The sequence below is a fragment of the Sminthopsis crassicaudata genome, chromosome 1, assembly GCF_048593235.1.
Source record: "Sminthopsis crassicaudata isolate SCR6 chromosome 1, ASM4859323v1, whole genome shotgun sequence".
Lineage (NCBI taxonomy): Eukaryota > Metazoa > Chordata > Mammalia > Dasyuromorphia > Dasyuridae > Sminthopsis > Sminthopsis crassicaudata.
The window spans coordinates 602,502,789-602,519,113 of record NC_133617.1 but is presented as its reverse complement, the minus strand read 5'-3'; the positions used below and the strand labels follow the sequence as shown (position 1 = coordinate 602,519,113).

The following is a 16,325-nucleotide window of genomic DNA, read 5'->3' as shown; positions in this document are numbered from 1 at the left end:
GATTCTGACTATTAATTCTTTGGACACAGATAACCTTCCTTCTAAGGAAGGTGAGGCCTAAGTGTAGAAAGGAGGGAATTGGAAAAAAAAAAAATGAGAGCAGCTCAGCACTGTGGATGCAAGCATAGTATTTAGAGACAGGAAGAGCTGAGTTCATAAATTCCACCTCAGTCACTAACTAACTGTCTGCCCCTGGAGTCATTCAGCCTATGTGAACCATGGTTTCCTCAAATATAAAATTGGGCTAACATTTCATAGGACTGTTGTAAGGCTTGTAATATGTATAATTTGCTATGTAATTGGGAAGCATCATTATTTTATTCTTTATGACTAAAAATGAGCCCTAAACAGCTGAATTAGAATTAAGTGGTCTTTCAGATTCGTGAAATTTCCCTTAAGTGAAACTGACTGTTTTACTCTCAAGGCGTCACCAGATGGTCACAAATCTTGCCATAAGTTTTAAGTATTATTTTGATTGCAGAAAGTTCAGTACTTTGGAAATATCTTCCTCTTTAAATTCTAACATATCCATATTAATGTGGTACTCAGAATGTGCCTAGGGGCAGTCCTTAGCAGAATCTCTGGGTAAACTGGAGTATTTTCCCTTATAAAGTACTGTAGAAATCTAAAAATATTTTCCCCTTTTTTCTTTGAAATATGAGCATTTTTTGTTATTTATTTATTTTTATTATAGCTTTTTATTTACAAGATATATGCATGGGTAATTTTTCATGACTGACCATTGCAAAACCTTTTGTTCCAATTTTTTCCTTCCTTTCCCCCACCCCCTCCCCCAGATGTCAGGTTGACCAATACATATTAAATATATTAAAGTATATGTTAAATACAATATATGTATACATGTCCATACAGTTATTTTGCTGCACAAAAAGAATCGGACTTTGAAATAGAGTACAATTAACCTGTGAAGGACCTCAAAAATGCAAGCGAATAAAAACAGAGAGATTGGGAATTCTATGTAGTGGTTCATAGTCATCTCCCAGAGTTCTTTCACTGGTTGTAGCTGCTCTATTGGAATTGATTTGATTCATCTCATTGTTTAAGAGGGCCATATCCATCAAAACTGATCATCATATAGTAGTATTGTTGTTGAAGTTAATAATAATCTTCTGGTCCTGCTCATTTCACTCAGCATCAGTTCATGTAAGTCTCTCCAGGCCTTTCTGAAATCATCATGTTGGTCATTTCTTATGAAACAATAATATTCCATAATATTCACATACCATAATTTATTCAGCCATTCTCCAATCGATGGGCATCCACTCAGTTTCCAGTTTCTGGCCACTACAAAGAGGGCTGCCACAAACATTCTTGCACATACAGGTGCCTTTCCCTTCTTTAAGATCTCTTTGGGATATAAGCCCAGTAGTAACATTGCTGCATCAAAGGATATGCACAGTTTGATAACTTTTTGAGCATAATATGATCACTTTTGATGAAAATTTATCATTGTGTAATAGATTGATTTAGAACAACTGATGTAAATTTCTATTCTCTTTCTTTTTTGGCTTTCAGATTGGGGGAGAGGGCTAGAAACCTATTTTGAATATATTCATTTGTTAGCAAGTATCCTGAATTAAAATCTTCTTCAAAATCATTGGAAATAGGATTGAGATGAATGAATATGAGAGTTGGGAAAAGAACTAAGTGCCAAATATTGGAATCCTTGGAATTCACTATTTCAGGGCCTTTCAGAACTATTTCTTTCACTATTTCCCAAGGCCTCAGAGAATAAGTACTTAGATCCTAGAAATAATGTGTAGATACGATGGTTGAAGGCCTATTCTGAACTGCAGGGTGGTTTCAGGACGAGGAGTAGTTAGAAAAATAACAGATTGCAGTTCTTTTACAGAGTCAAAGAGCTTTGGAATAATAGCTCTAGGCCAGGAATTGCCTTATAAAATATCATATGTGTATCTATGAATCTAAAGAAATGTTTTCATCTCCTATTACTATAACTTTTTCAAAGTAATTGATCACTTTCTCAGTCCTCTCAATTGAGCAATAGAGCAAAATAGATGGGAAAAACTTAAAATAGGAGTTATTAACTTGGGGTCCAAGAACTTATTTATTTATATGTAACTGGTTTCTCACAATTTTGTTGGGGGAAGTATTTAAAATATTATTTTATTTGTAAGACATGGTAATCCTTGTTACAAGCAAGTTGGGGCTTGGAGGATCTCTTTAGCTTGGGAGTTTTGAGCTGAGTGGGCTATGCAGATTGTGTGTCATCATTAAGCTTAGTATCCGTGTAGTCAGTCCCCAAGAAGGGAGAGCCATCCAGTCACATAGGGAAGCAAAAAACTAGCCCCAGTAAGGAACACAACAGATCAAGTCTCCTGTACCATTCAGTGATGGGATCAGCCCATGAATATTCCCTGTATTTTTAGTGTGTGAGATGAGGAGACATAGCATCTGTAATAAACAAATAAAACATTTTTTTGACAGGGACGCCATAAGCTTCAGCAGACTATCCAAGCGGGTAAGTGATGTGAGAAAGGTAAAACAAAACAAACAAAAAAATGATATATCTTTAACAGGAAAATGACTAATCTCAGGATAATGAAAAGCCTATATAGTAGTGTGACTGAGTCACCTAAAGAAAACAATGAGAAATTATAACCTGACTACTCCTAGAAGCTTCACATCCAATCATGTATAGGGGGCTTCTGAGGTATAAGGTTCAAGGCATTTTCCCTATTTTCTTTAGTACATGGCTATTCTTGGTATAGTTATTGATCATTAATAAACATTAATATTATTTATTAAATTAATTCAATGAAATTATTAATAAATATGAATGATAATAATAATTAAATTTTATCTAATACTTGATATGTACCAGGCACTTAAAATGCTAAGTACTTTAAGATTATTGTGTCATTTAATCCTCACAAAAATCCTGACCCTGGGAGATAAAGCTATTATTATCCCTATTTTACAAAAGGAGAAATTGAGGCCAACAAGATTAAGTAACTTGCCAAAGATCATAGTGTCTGAAGCCAATTTGAACTGAATCTTTCAGAACTTTATGCACTGAGGCAATAAACTGTCTTTAATTACTAAGTAAAAATGGATTCTCATTCCATAAAGCACCATGGGTAAGGGTGGGTGTGGAGGAGGGAGAAGCTAGCATTTTTATACACTTTTCTCCTCATAGTGGAGAAGGGGGAGATTAAGTGTGTGGTATGCTGTGTATGCTTTCAGACATGGCTAATGTGAAGTTTGTTTTGCTTGTTTCTCTTTGATACAAGAAAATCTTACTTAGAGTTGGTGAGGATTATTGTGAAATGAACATGATGTTTTTTAAGTATATTATTTAAAAGGGGGAAAGTAATTTTCAAACCTAAAAAAGGAAAACTTAGTTTTTATAATATTTAATTCAGTTCTGCAACCTGAGCCCCTACTATTTTCAAGATACTTGCTGTATTGGGCACTTCATGATGAAATGTATTGGAGCATTTATGATAAGGTCCATAGAATAAGCAATTGGTACTTCGTTCTCTCTTTTAAAAAAACTTATTTTTAAGTGAATGAGCCAAACTTTGTATTCAGATTAGGAAACTAAGGATATATAATCTACTAACCCTAATGCTGGGGCTCTGTTCTCAGCTTTATCATCATTTTATTTATATAAACACAAACAAATAATTTCACTTTTGTCTAAGAGAATTTTTTTCTTCTAGAAAATCAAAGGGTGATATTGTATCCATCCCATCTTATAGACCTATTATGAGAAATAAAGCAGACTAAAAGGAAGGGTTAAGGAGAAAATGTAGATCATTATTATTATTGTGGATTTGTTTTATCTCCCCTAAGAGGAAGGTGATCACTTTGAGTAAAAATGCCAGGGGGTAACATACCAAGGTTATTTGCCTGGCATCTTTGTGTTAAGGGTTGGGCTAAGTGAGCATTGCATCAACAATCCCTCTTGGCATTACTCCTGCCTCACTCAGACACAACTGAAAGAATTAAAAGTTCTAAATATTACTATCGGCACTAGTTGAATCCAAGCCACTTCTCTGCTTTCCTACCTTGTCCTGGAATATAGCACAAAAACGACACTGATACTTAAAACTATAAGATTATTTTCTTTTGAACTTTTGAGTAAGAGACAAGGTGCACACACAAGCACATGAAATACAGCACTTTGTCCATGTTCTTTGCAATATGATATCTCTTTATCTGAAATCTAATCTAAGAGAACATAGTTTCTGAACAAATAGCACCAACTATAAAGTTAGTTGTTTTGTATGTAAAGCAAATGGAAAGGAACTCTCATTCAAGCTGCTTTTGCTCCATGTTCTCGTGGCTTTTCATAAAATAAAATGAGAAAACATGGTAACACTGGCAGTTTAGGGCTGAGTAGAGCCAGCTCACATTAAATGCTTCACATTAAAAATGAGGTTCAGGTGATGAGTGAGAGATGCTTAGACAATGTCACTTTTGCATAGGTATCAAAGCCATCCTTTCAAGAAAGGATTCTGACAAAATAAGATAAAATATAAGAATGAGTTCTTTTGTTCTTTCCACTTTAAAGCATAGAGAATGAGCAGACAAAGCTGTATACTAAGCTGTCATTTTGGGAACACTTTCCAGAAACAAACTCTTTTCTAAGCACTTTTAAAACTTGTGATAATTTCATGTTGTACTGGAATGTGGTAGTGCTTATATGGATGGTTACAAAGTTGTTACCCTAAGTAACCACAACATATTTAAATTAAAAAAAAAATTAAATCACAGTTTTTTAGCCACAGTATTAATTTTGATGATGACCTGGGTATATTGTTTCTCTTGGCTGTCTATTTCTGGGTTTTCTATGCAAAATGTACTGTCAGTATGAAGCTTCTTTATAAAATACAAAATTGGACAAGTGTCACGGGCATGTCAAATGTAAGCCTATTAAAATACATTCATGCCTAATAGTAACAAGACTGGTTTCTCCAACCCACACATGAAAATTGGTCTCATAATTTGTAGTCATGCTTTTCTGTCCTTTTTTTTTTTTCTTCTTTTTTTCATAAATACTAAAGAGGCCAATTCAAAATTCTAGTTAATAGAAATTGCTTAGGTAAAGCTCTACTTGGGATACCAGAATAGTCATTTAAACTGTTTATCTAGGAGATATTAACATGTATTTAGCATATAAACCCCATCACAATTACCCAGGAGGTTCTAGAGGTTTTTAATTTCCTGTGTACATCTTAACCCAGGTTATTTCTCCATAACTTGAAAAAAAAAACACATAAATTTATGAGAGACAAATTTACCTTGTAGAGCAAAGCCCCAGCTATGCCTGTAGGTGTTCATAAAATCTATCCAATCATTGTGTACATAATGATTATATTATTCAATACATTCCTTATATTAGGCCTCTCCAAACAGCTCAAGATGTAAGCAGATGTTGTGTCCTTGCAACTAGGTCAGTTCAAACTGTAGCTCTCCAAAGCAAAAGACCTAAGAAGACACAAATTAAATTGCATTTTCTGCTCTGCACACAATGACTGTCAAACTTAGAGCTTCTCTCTTATGCTGAAATGATTATTTCACAACTGGTTGGACAGCAATTTGAGTGACAAGGTGATAGAACACCTTTCCGACAGACTGGTGGTTTGTCTAAAACTGACTTTCAGTTTTCCAAAAACAAAAAGAAAAAAGTGTATATTAACAAAATTTTGGAAGTGGGAAGCAGTTGGCAAGGTATCTAGATTAGCTTTATCTTAATCTTGCTGAGCCTGGCCAGCATGACTGATTATACCACTGCAATACTCTGGAAGGCCCTAGACTCAGCCTAAAAGACGCTGCTTCTAGCCTTTTAGAATTGCTGGCAAAGATTTCCTGGCTTCTCAACATGCAGTGGTTCTCTTGGGTTTCAATCTCAGGGCTGGTTCTGCTGGAGAGGAAGAAAAACAAAGTTTTGCTTTCCAAAGTTACCACTCACATCTCAAGTTAACTTCCTGCCTTGGAGTTGTGTGGCAAGAAAGCATTGCAGTATGAGAGTTGGAGATTCTACTAGTCTCAAGGGAGTAGCTAGGTGGAAATGTCTAAATTTCAGGATGTAGAGATAGTAAGATGAATTTTCCACCCCTCAGGAAAAAAGTATAAACATTTCAATGCACCCCCTTCTGAAACAGAGCAGACAATGAAGACAATGTATTTGTGTATCTTCTTCACAATGTGTACATGAGACACTAATTTTCTATGTGTACCTCTGGGCAAAGGAAAGTAGTAGTATCCCTCGGGATAATATGCATCAGGTATCCTATACTATTCCATCTTTACATCACTCATGGAGACCAGAGGGCTTGTATTTGGAACCATTATAGGGATAACAGAACCTAAAGAGGTATCCATGTCTACCTAACAATAGATATTCTTATCTAATGATAAAATTATGAGGAACCAAAAGGAGGAACTATGCCTTCTTTACAAATATGCTCAAGCAACCTGAATATTCAGTACTTTATTTTTATCTGTGCATTTATGTATTATCCACAGAATAGCCTCACACAATAAATGAAACAGAAGGAATTGTTGCATTTTTTTTTCCTCTCCCAGTTAGCAGATAATCAGAAAATTTGTCAGTTATATAGTAGAGCACAGTCATAAAGCAGACAAACTCTAGCAAGCAAACTTGATTTTCAAGGGGAAGCAGCAAGGGAAAGGCAAAAAGGATAGGAAGCCAGCGTGTTTGCAAACATACTATTTGAATGATCACAGATTTTACTTAATCTTTAGTGCCCCAAGCAGACTTTAAGTAATAATGAGCTGTCTATCTGTATCACTGGGAGAGTTTTTCCACACTGGAATTTTTCATATTTTTGAATGGAGAAAGGTTATCAGAAGGGGTGTAGTAAGACGGCCCTGAACTCTTTATTCTATTTTCTCCAGGAGTCAAAATGAATTAAAAATCTTAGGTGATTCCTACCCTGAACCAAGTCACACACTCACTAGTGTGTGTTTGTGTGTGTGTGTGTGTGTGTGTGTGTGTGTGTGTGTGTGTGTATGGAATAAACATTATATGGTAATTACTATATATGAGACACTACATTGTACTTTTTTATGAATATCATCTAATTTAATCCTCACAATAACCTGGGAAATCCCTATTTTATAAATGAGGAAACTGAGGCAAACAGAGGTCAGGACCACATGGCTAATAAGTGTCTAAAGCCAGATTTGAACTTGTACCATTTCAGTAATTTCAGCATTGGATACTGCTGTCTGTACAAACAAAGGTAGTTTTCATCAACCAAGGGCTAAAATGCCTTTAAACGTCCTCAAGTTGGTTATATTCTAACTTAGAGGTACTTGCAATATACAAAAATAATGACTTATCAACACGGTTTCTTCTTTATTAAATCTAACAAAGTGTCTTTGCTACCTGCTGAAATTGGTATACTACCCCAGAGTTTGTCCTCCTTCAACTTACTCATTAGCTGTTCTTTCTTCTGGATGAGACTCAATTTCCCTTCTTCTCTCATGTCTCTTAGATGACTGTAGCCTAAACTTAATGATATAATTTTCATTAACTGTGTTCAAGAGACTATTCTTGCTTGCCATGGATAAATAATGCTTCCTACAGAGCTAAACTTGGTCAATTAGACCAAGAGTTATACTCATAGTAAGTTCTAATTTATTTATTTCCTATTACAGAGAGAACTGGTGAGTAATTATTCATATGTTAATTTATACATATATATATGCATATATATATATAAATATATATACACACATATATATATGTAGGAAGAGAGACCATATAACTTACACATCCATCTTTTCTACATTCATACTGCATTTGTGCATTTTAAAAGTTTATTTATTTGCATAAAGTCTTAATGAAGACATTATACCCATGGTAGTTCTGATAAATTTATGAGGATATACAAAATGAATTACTTCCAGATGTACCCACCTAGGTACAACATACACTATACAACCTGTATGTAGGAAGAAAACAAGACACTTGATGTTTGTCATGATATGAATACCTAAACTGAACACACGAGGTGCTTTAGGCTAAGTAGTTGGCTATTGCAGATGTCATGTTATATAGGCATGACATGTAAAATGATAGTATTATAAGACCTTTCATTTTAGCCAAAGAAATAAGTGGAATAATGGAAATATTTTATTTTCAAGGGGTCTTAGGCCCCAAAATACTACTACTCAAAAAGTCAATCTCTTTTAAGAAGCTCTTTCCATGAGACAACATGTTTCAGATCTAAGAATCAGTGTAACTTGCACTTCCCCAAGTAAAATCTATTAGCTACATTATTGTATGAACACTATGTAGCATTCACTCTGGAGCTGTTACCTTGATCTAATGTGAGGAAACAATGAAATCCCTTGAGTTAACACTTTTGTATCATTGGGATAATAATATAAACCAGAAGAAATCAAATCCATTTCTAATTTCATAATTGCTCAATAAAACTAAAAGACTGATAATTGATTTCATTTTCTGGTCATTGGCAAGGTAAGAATTTTATTCTGTGGTTCTCTAGTTTCTTTAAGTCTTTCTAACTAAATCCTGGTCCAAGAAGATATCCTCCAAAGTCAACTTTATTGCTAAGATGAAGACAGGCAAAAAAAAAAAAAAAAAAAAAAGGAGAAAGTGGGTATTTCACAGTGCTGAGTCATTTACAACAGGCAAGCGGTTTCCTCAGAAACACAGTGACAAGTCTTTTAAGTATTAAAAAAAAAAATTTTTTTTGGGTGCAAATTAAAAAGAGTGCCACATTTTGTCTTCCCTGGCTACAATGTTGCAACCACTCTGGAGTCAAAAGCAGATGGCAGTAGGGAATTCACCTCTAAGAATGGGCAGGCAACACAAAGTATAGAAACTTCAAGCTGCCCCTCAGGTACTTGTAACTTTATCTTAAACCGTTGAAGATGACTCTTGGCAGGAAAAAAAGAAAAAGGGGGAAAAAAAAACCTACCTACATATTGTATTTTTTTTTTTTTATTAAATTGTTGAATTCCCAAACAATTGGTAAAAGGTTAAGCACCTAGAGAAAATATTGTATAATGGAACTGTTTTAGTTGGCTAGGAAGCAAAGGACAGATAAATCAAATAGATATCTCTCTTCGTGCAGGTAGCTTGAAAATCACATGCTTTTTTCTACATGGGGTCTCCAGCAGACAAGATAGAAACTGGTCAGGAAATGCTCCATCCCCGACCGTCCACTTAGTCTGGTACCCCCTGACCCACACCGAAACACACGGTCCCTTTCCAGCATTCTCTGATCCTGCTGTTTTCTAGAGATACTCCGGCAGTTTGAGCTGCCCGGCATCTCTCCAACCATGGCAACCCTCTGCCTCCTCCTCTGCACCACTTGCTAACCTTAATGCCAGTCCGAGGTCATGCCCGCTAGCAAGCGAGTGCCCGGGCTCCCCCTTCCAAATTCTTTTCTTGGAAGTGGGAAGCCAGTTACCCAGGCAAGGGATGGGGCCGGCGGAGCGTAGTTAGCAAGAGAGACTCACCAGGTAAGCGCCCACCGTGCCCTGCGCCAGCATCAGGGCGCATTCGGACACCAGGAAGATCTTAATGTTGGAGAAGCAGGACACCTTCTTTTTCTTCTTCTTGTTCCTCTGAGCCTCATCTCCCTGCAGCTCGCCGCTCCTGCCCCCGTTGCCACCGCCGCCCGAAGAGCCGCTCGGCTTCTTCCCTTGCATCCTTCCTCCTCCTCCGCTGCCGCTTTCCCGCTCCCCCTCTATCTGGGTGCTGAGGCGATGTGTGCGTGCGAGTGCTGGCGTATGTGTGTGTGTATGTATGTGTGTGTGTGTGTGTGTGTGTGTGTGTGCGCGTGTGTGCGTGTGTGTGTGTGTGTGTGTGTGTGTGTGTGTGTGTGCGCGCGCGGATGTGTGTGCGTGTGTGTGTCTCCGCCCAGGAGGCGAGCAGCAACCTTCCGCGCTTCTCTTTTTCTCTCTCGTTCTCCTCCCTCCCCCCGGATCTTTTGGGGTGTTTAGAGGTTGAAGGCTGAATCTCCTCTCCTCCTCCCGCTGCTGCTGCGCTCGCCCCCTTCCTCTTCCTCCTCCTCCTCCTCCTCCTCCTCCTCCTCCTCCTCCTCCACCTCCTCCTCCTCCTTCTTCTCCTCTCCTCCTCCAGCCTGGGCTGTGCCAATCACAGGGGCTGGGAGTGCAGCGGGAGCTCCCCACGCCGCCTGCTGCTGCTGCTGCTGCTGTTGCTGTTGCTGCTGTTGCCTCTGTCGCTGCTGCCGCCTCTCCTCCTGCGGGTTGCTGCCGCTGACGCCGCCGCTTCTGCTATTGCTTCTGCCATAACCAGCCCCGTTTTTTCTCCTCTCTTTCCCCCTCGTTCCCTTGTCTTCCTTTTCCTGATGAACGGGCACTGCTCCTTTCCCTCCTTTCCTCTTCTTCTGCTGTCCGTAGCTCTCTCCCTCTTTGCCTTCTACACCCGCAGCCCCCACTCTGGCTAATGCCTGGGCTCGCTTCTTTCTTCCAGTCTCTACACCCCGAGGAATCAGTTCCCAGCTGCAGCCAGCGCCTTGGGGAAGGAAACTCAGAGGAAATCGCGGCTGGCACCGGGAGGCAGAGTTCCAGAGGGTGTCGGCCCCGGGAGCTAAGGGCGGTGCCACTAAGGGAGAAAGGGAGGGTCTGCTGCTCTAGAGGACGCCTAGGCTTTCGGCTGGTTTCCTGGACTAGAGATAGGGGTGGGAATAAAGATGGAAATAGGGCAACAGGGTAAAAAGTGCGGGGAACAGGGTGGAGATAGGGAATCTGGGTTGGAGAACAAGGATGGAGGTAGGGAGGAAGGCAGTGCCCACAAGAGGGTATTAGTGGGAGCCGTGGTGCTTCAGAAAGAGGAAAGAGACAGGGGCCAATCTGCACCCCCTCTTTTTAATCCAGAGCCCGGGAACTAGTAGAAGCTTGACCCTGGCTTGGGAGAGAGGCGGGAGGGATTTTCTGATTGTTCCCCATCGCAAAGACAGCTCTAGCAATGAAAAGGGAGAGATGCCCACTTCCTTCTATCACCATACCCCGCCCCCACGGGGCGCTCTGGCCCTGGCTGCGGCGAGGTTACCAGTCCCTGAGAGAAAGGGGAGAAGGATCTGAAATAGTGAGAAGTTAGATTGATTTGCTTGTTGCTGCTGTAGATTCCAGCCTTGTCGGCAGCAGCGACCAAGGGGTATGTCTATCTCTCTTCAGTCCATTCACTACCTCGCCACAAACGGAAAGGAAACGAAGGACAGAAACGCTTCTGACATAAGCTGAAGGGGCCATTAGCCAAAAGTTGCAGTTGGATACCCATTAGTCCTGGCTGCCCCATCACACTGTTGCTGCTGGAGAAACCTGTGGCATGCAATTCTTAAATAATTCTGAGAGCCAGCGAGGATTTTGGGTCTCAAGTCACTGACTATAATAAGATCATAAATTCCAAACACACGCTTTGAAATAGCTGAATAAAAATCAAGCATATGCTGAAAGGAGGGGAGCAGGGGTATCCTGAGACAATTTAACCCTTGCTAAAGCTGAAGCAGAGTTGGATCCAGTTTCTGGTTCTACCTAGGTAACCATTGCAAAGTCATTTAATTATTCTTCAGTGGACGGAATACCGGACTTGTAAAAAAAGATCTGAAATGGAATCCTACCTTAGATATTCCCCAGCTATGTGCCGCTGGGCAAATCATTTAATTTTTCTGTGCCTCAGTTTCTTCATCTGTAAAACAGAGATTATAACACCTATTTCAAGAGATTGTTGTGAGGTTCAAAGGCTTGGATATATGTAAAAGTGGTTTGCAAACTTTAAGGCACCATATGAATTTTAGCTTTAACTATATAATAATAATAATAATAATAATATAGGTAACTGCTAAGCTCTTTTCCCACTCTCAACCTATAATTTCAGGGCAGTTAGCCACAACCTTTGTATAAAAATCTATAGTTCCTTGAATATTTATTAGGAAAAAAATCTTGAGTAAACTGTCAGTCTACAACTGTCATTTGTAGAAGTCCAATACTTTTTTTTTTTTAATTACAGGAATAAATTTGAAATCTGAATATCAATTAACTAGAAATGTACTTTCCTCAAAACTACTTGGCTCCAATGTTATTATTAAAACTTATTGGGTGTGAATGAGTGGGGGGAGAAGGGGAATGGGAGGTATGATTAAGGACTATTGTCATTACATAAAAATTTTAAAACAATATAAAGTATAGTTATTTTTCCCCTAAAAGGACCAGACTACTTTACAGACATGATCTCATTCAAGTTCACAACTTTCTTTTGAAAGACAAAATCTCCATAACTTCTTTATTTGGATATTCTCCCTGGCTCTTAATGTGGTAAAAAAAAAAAAAATAATTCCCCATGAAATTAACCTTTTTCATTTTCATTTTCAACAGTTCCCATCAAGGACACTACTATCCTCCATCAGTCCCCTACATCAATAATTTTGGAGTCATGATTTATTATCTCTTCTCTCCATTCCATTTCCATACACAGTTCCTCTTTATCTTCTCACTTACAATCTACATTCTCAGTGATATCTTTTTGGGAGCTTTAAGTATGTAGGTGGCATAGTGGATCAATTGCTAGGCTCAGAATCAGGAAACCCTAATTTCAAATTCAGGCTCATTAACTTATTAGCTATATGACCCTGAGCAAATCACTTAATCTCTCTGCTTTCAATTTCCTCAGTTGTAATAATAGCACCTACTTCACAGGTAAGTTGTTATAAGGATCAAAGAAGATATTTGTAAAACACAATACACAGTAGCTGGCACATAGTAGGTATTATATAAATGCTAATTCCTTTCCATTCTCTCTCCCCTCCATCTTCTTTCATTCCATTTTTGAGTAGACATCATATGACTAAAAATTCTCATCCATGCATTCCTCAAGTAATTGAGCACTTCTCATTCATGCCCAGGGCATATTTTGAATATTTTTTCCTTTTTTTTTTTCTAAAGCTTTTTATTTTCAAAACATATGCATGGATACTTTTTCTACATTGATCCTTGCATAGCCTTGTGTTTCAGATTTTCCTCTCCTTCCCCTCCCCCCTCCCCTATATGGCAAGCACACCAATATATGTTATACATGTTAAAATATATGTTAAATCCAATATTTGTAATCATATTTATACAATCTCAGATATTTCTTTTCCCTTAATTGCTAGATATTTGTCCCATTACATTCCCAAACATATGGTTCTACATATAGGCATTTTACTTCCATAAGCGTTTTATTTCAGGTGAAATAATAATGTGAAGGGTTGCTGGTTTCATAGCAACAAAGTTAAAAATGGAAGATGTATTCCTGGTCAGCCTGGTTACTATAAAGATTAAAATATGAATTATTTAAGACTATAAGTTAAGACTATGATGGGTAGAGTGGAGAGAGTTAATTCAGAAGTGGGTAGAACTAGTACACCAAATTATCATAGAAACCCTAGAAGTTTTTGACTTGTTGCCAGAATTAGTAGTGGCTAGCTCCGGGGGGGAACAAAGTAAAGATTTCAGAGATCCTCTAGAAGAAGAATATGAATAAAGGTAGTTCTTTACTATACAGAAAATCTCTAATCTCTAGTTTATATTATTGGAAATGACAATTTTCTGATGAGTCTAGATATTACTTCTCAAAGGAAGAAAATCATTTAGTATCCACAGGAAGGGGAAATTATAATCCCTAGAGAAACAGAAGTGTCTAATTCATAATGGACAGCAATATGGTGACGTGTTAAATGTGGAACCTGATAATAACTGTATATGAAACTGTCTCTAACAACAGTTATATATACTTACAAATTACTTAACCTTTCTAGACAATAATTTCCTGATCTGTAAAACAGAATGGTAAGTCTAAAGTACCTAGGATTAGTGAGAAATATGTGTAAATATAAAGTGCTTTATAAACCTTAAAGGGAAATATCACTATGATCTATAGAATACTTTTACATATATTATATTTAAGTAATATAGGTATTCTTAGTCTTATTTTACAGATGAAAAGCCTGAGGCCCAGAAAGATGGCATTAAATTAAGTCCATATGTAGCTAATGTCAGAAGTATTATTTGATCATTATTTTTGTGACTACAGGGTTAGCATGCTACCCTAAGGAGTTCTTAAAGCACTGGAAGGATAGTACATTTGATAGGATATAAAATTATTAGAGTTGGACTAAAAAACTGAAGATTCTTTCCCTTCTCTACTCCCATTCCCCATCTTATCAACCATTTAATTTGAGGTTTTTTTCTCTATTACTAGGACTTCTGGGAATAAGGGCAACCCTCTTTTCATTGAACTATCTTTAGAAAGTGTTTAATGTCCCTGTAATATGCAATAACCAAATGAATGAGGCCTTTAGCTGGACTGAGAACAGAACATTATAGGAAACACCAAATTAAGGATGGGACATGGCTATCAAAAAATTGGTTACAAGAACTCATTTTTAAAAATGGTGTTGGTTAGAAATTTATTTTGAGGAGGAGATGTGCACATAATGAGTTTGTTGTATGAAAATTCTCCACACTAATGTAGATATACAAAGTGGTCTGTAGTTTATATCCTAGGACACTGAAAGATTAACTGATTACCCATGGTCAAATGTTTACTGGGGATCTTAAGGGAAATTGTATGCAGGTCTTCTATTTTCCAACTAGTAGGAATCTTACATAATACAGATTGGGATAGACCTTTCTCTACTAGTACTATATCGTATTGCCTTTTTGCTTGTAAACATCAAAGGAAATATATATGCCTCATCAGGTTTTCAGTTTGTATATACATGAAGAGACATGTCTTAGGGAAAGGGAACTTTTTACCTCTCAGGTTAGTATGTTTATGGTTAAGACTAGGTTTATAGATTTTCCCTGTAATTACTAGTAACCAGCCATGAAAGTAATCATGTGCCTGGAATCTAAAAGAAAACAAAACAAGCCTAAAGGAAATCAGGCAGTAGGCTTAATGACAATCAAATGAAAAGCCTAAAAGGAATTTAATATACCCTGATTCCCTTTTCTGTTTAGTTGTTTTTTATTTATATGCAAATTAGTGCTTTGGAATGGGAAACAATATCTATTTTTTTTTTTTTTTGTAAGTACATGTTTGGGATCTTCTGGTCCCATATGCAATGAGAAGAGAGAAGGGTTAACAATAATATAATTTCTTAAGTATCTATGCAATTTTTTCTGGTGATCCAAAATTTTTTTTCCTTTAGCTTAATTATTCCACAAGGTTCTATGACAGGACCACAAAGAAATAATCTTTTAAATATATAGTATCAATAGAAATTGAAACATTGGTGATTTATATTCACCTAAGATGTTTGAGAGTATCATTAAGAGTGTCTTGTATAGAGTCCAAATGAAGTGGGGTTACTTATCTATTCAAGAAAAGATTCTCTAAATGTTTCGATTCTTAAATGGCATTGTATTAATTACACCAAGTCCCAGAACTATAAAACATTCTTCATGAAATGGATAAACACTTGAAAAATATCCACCTATCTATACTCAAAAATAAAGTGGATGAAGAGGATGCAGTGAGTGGATGTGTTGCCTAGATTATACCATTGAGTTAATTCATCAGGATATACATGTTTCAATACTTGAATACATCTGCGATATGATCAATGCCCAGCATTCTTTTGGACAATACAAATTGCAACTAATCCACACTCTCTATTTCTGCAGTACTCTTATCCATGCCCCCCAATAAATTTTCTCTAACAGAGGTCTTTTTTCTAGGTCTATTTAAAGACTCCGAATAACAGTAAAGTAACTAAATTAAACTTAATTTTTGTTACATTAAAACTAGCCAATATTTCTTACAGCATTTCTTGTGCACAAGTCTGGTATCTCCAATAGTCTTTGGAGCATATAGACACCCACAATTTTAATTCTTCAGATATAGTTATATCCTGATTAATATGAATAGATAATGAATCCTGTGATGTGGTCACACTGAATTTGCACTGCATATTTTCATTGAATGAGAACCACTTAACATATTTTGCATAATTATAACTACAGATAATACAAATTCAAATACATGCAAGCACTTCCTTGGTTTCATTATTCATCCTAATTGGCAACTAGCTGCATTATGACTTTCCATGACTCTCAGCCATATAATACCACTAAAGGATATCTGCTGCCTCTAAAATAAAATATATTCTCTTCTCTTTTGCATTTAAAGCATTTCACAGTATGTCCAAACCTGTTTTTTTCCAGGTTAATTACACTCCACTGACACTAATTTAGTCTATATTTCAATCAAACTGTCCTACTTGTTGTCTCTTATTTACAGATATTGTATTGCACCTCCACCACCATAC

At 37.2% G+C, this 16,325-nt stretch overlaps 1 protein-coding gene across 1 annotated transcript in view; it reads right to left on the bottom strand.

Annotated features, from left to right (window-relative positions):
* Window positions 1-10,036, bottom strand: part of SLCO3A1 (solute carrier organic anion transporter family member 3A1) — a 340,259-nt gene extending 330,223 nt beyond the window's left edge. The window contains exon 1 of the mRNA XM_074282483.1: window positions 9,511-10,036. Coding sequence (XP_074138584.1) covers window positions 9,511-9,702 — 192 coding nt within the window. The 5' untranslated portion in view covers window positions 9,703-10,036. The remainder of the gene's footprint in view (window positions 1-9,510) is intronic.
* Window positions 10,037-16,325: the final 6,289 nt, after the last annotated feature.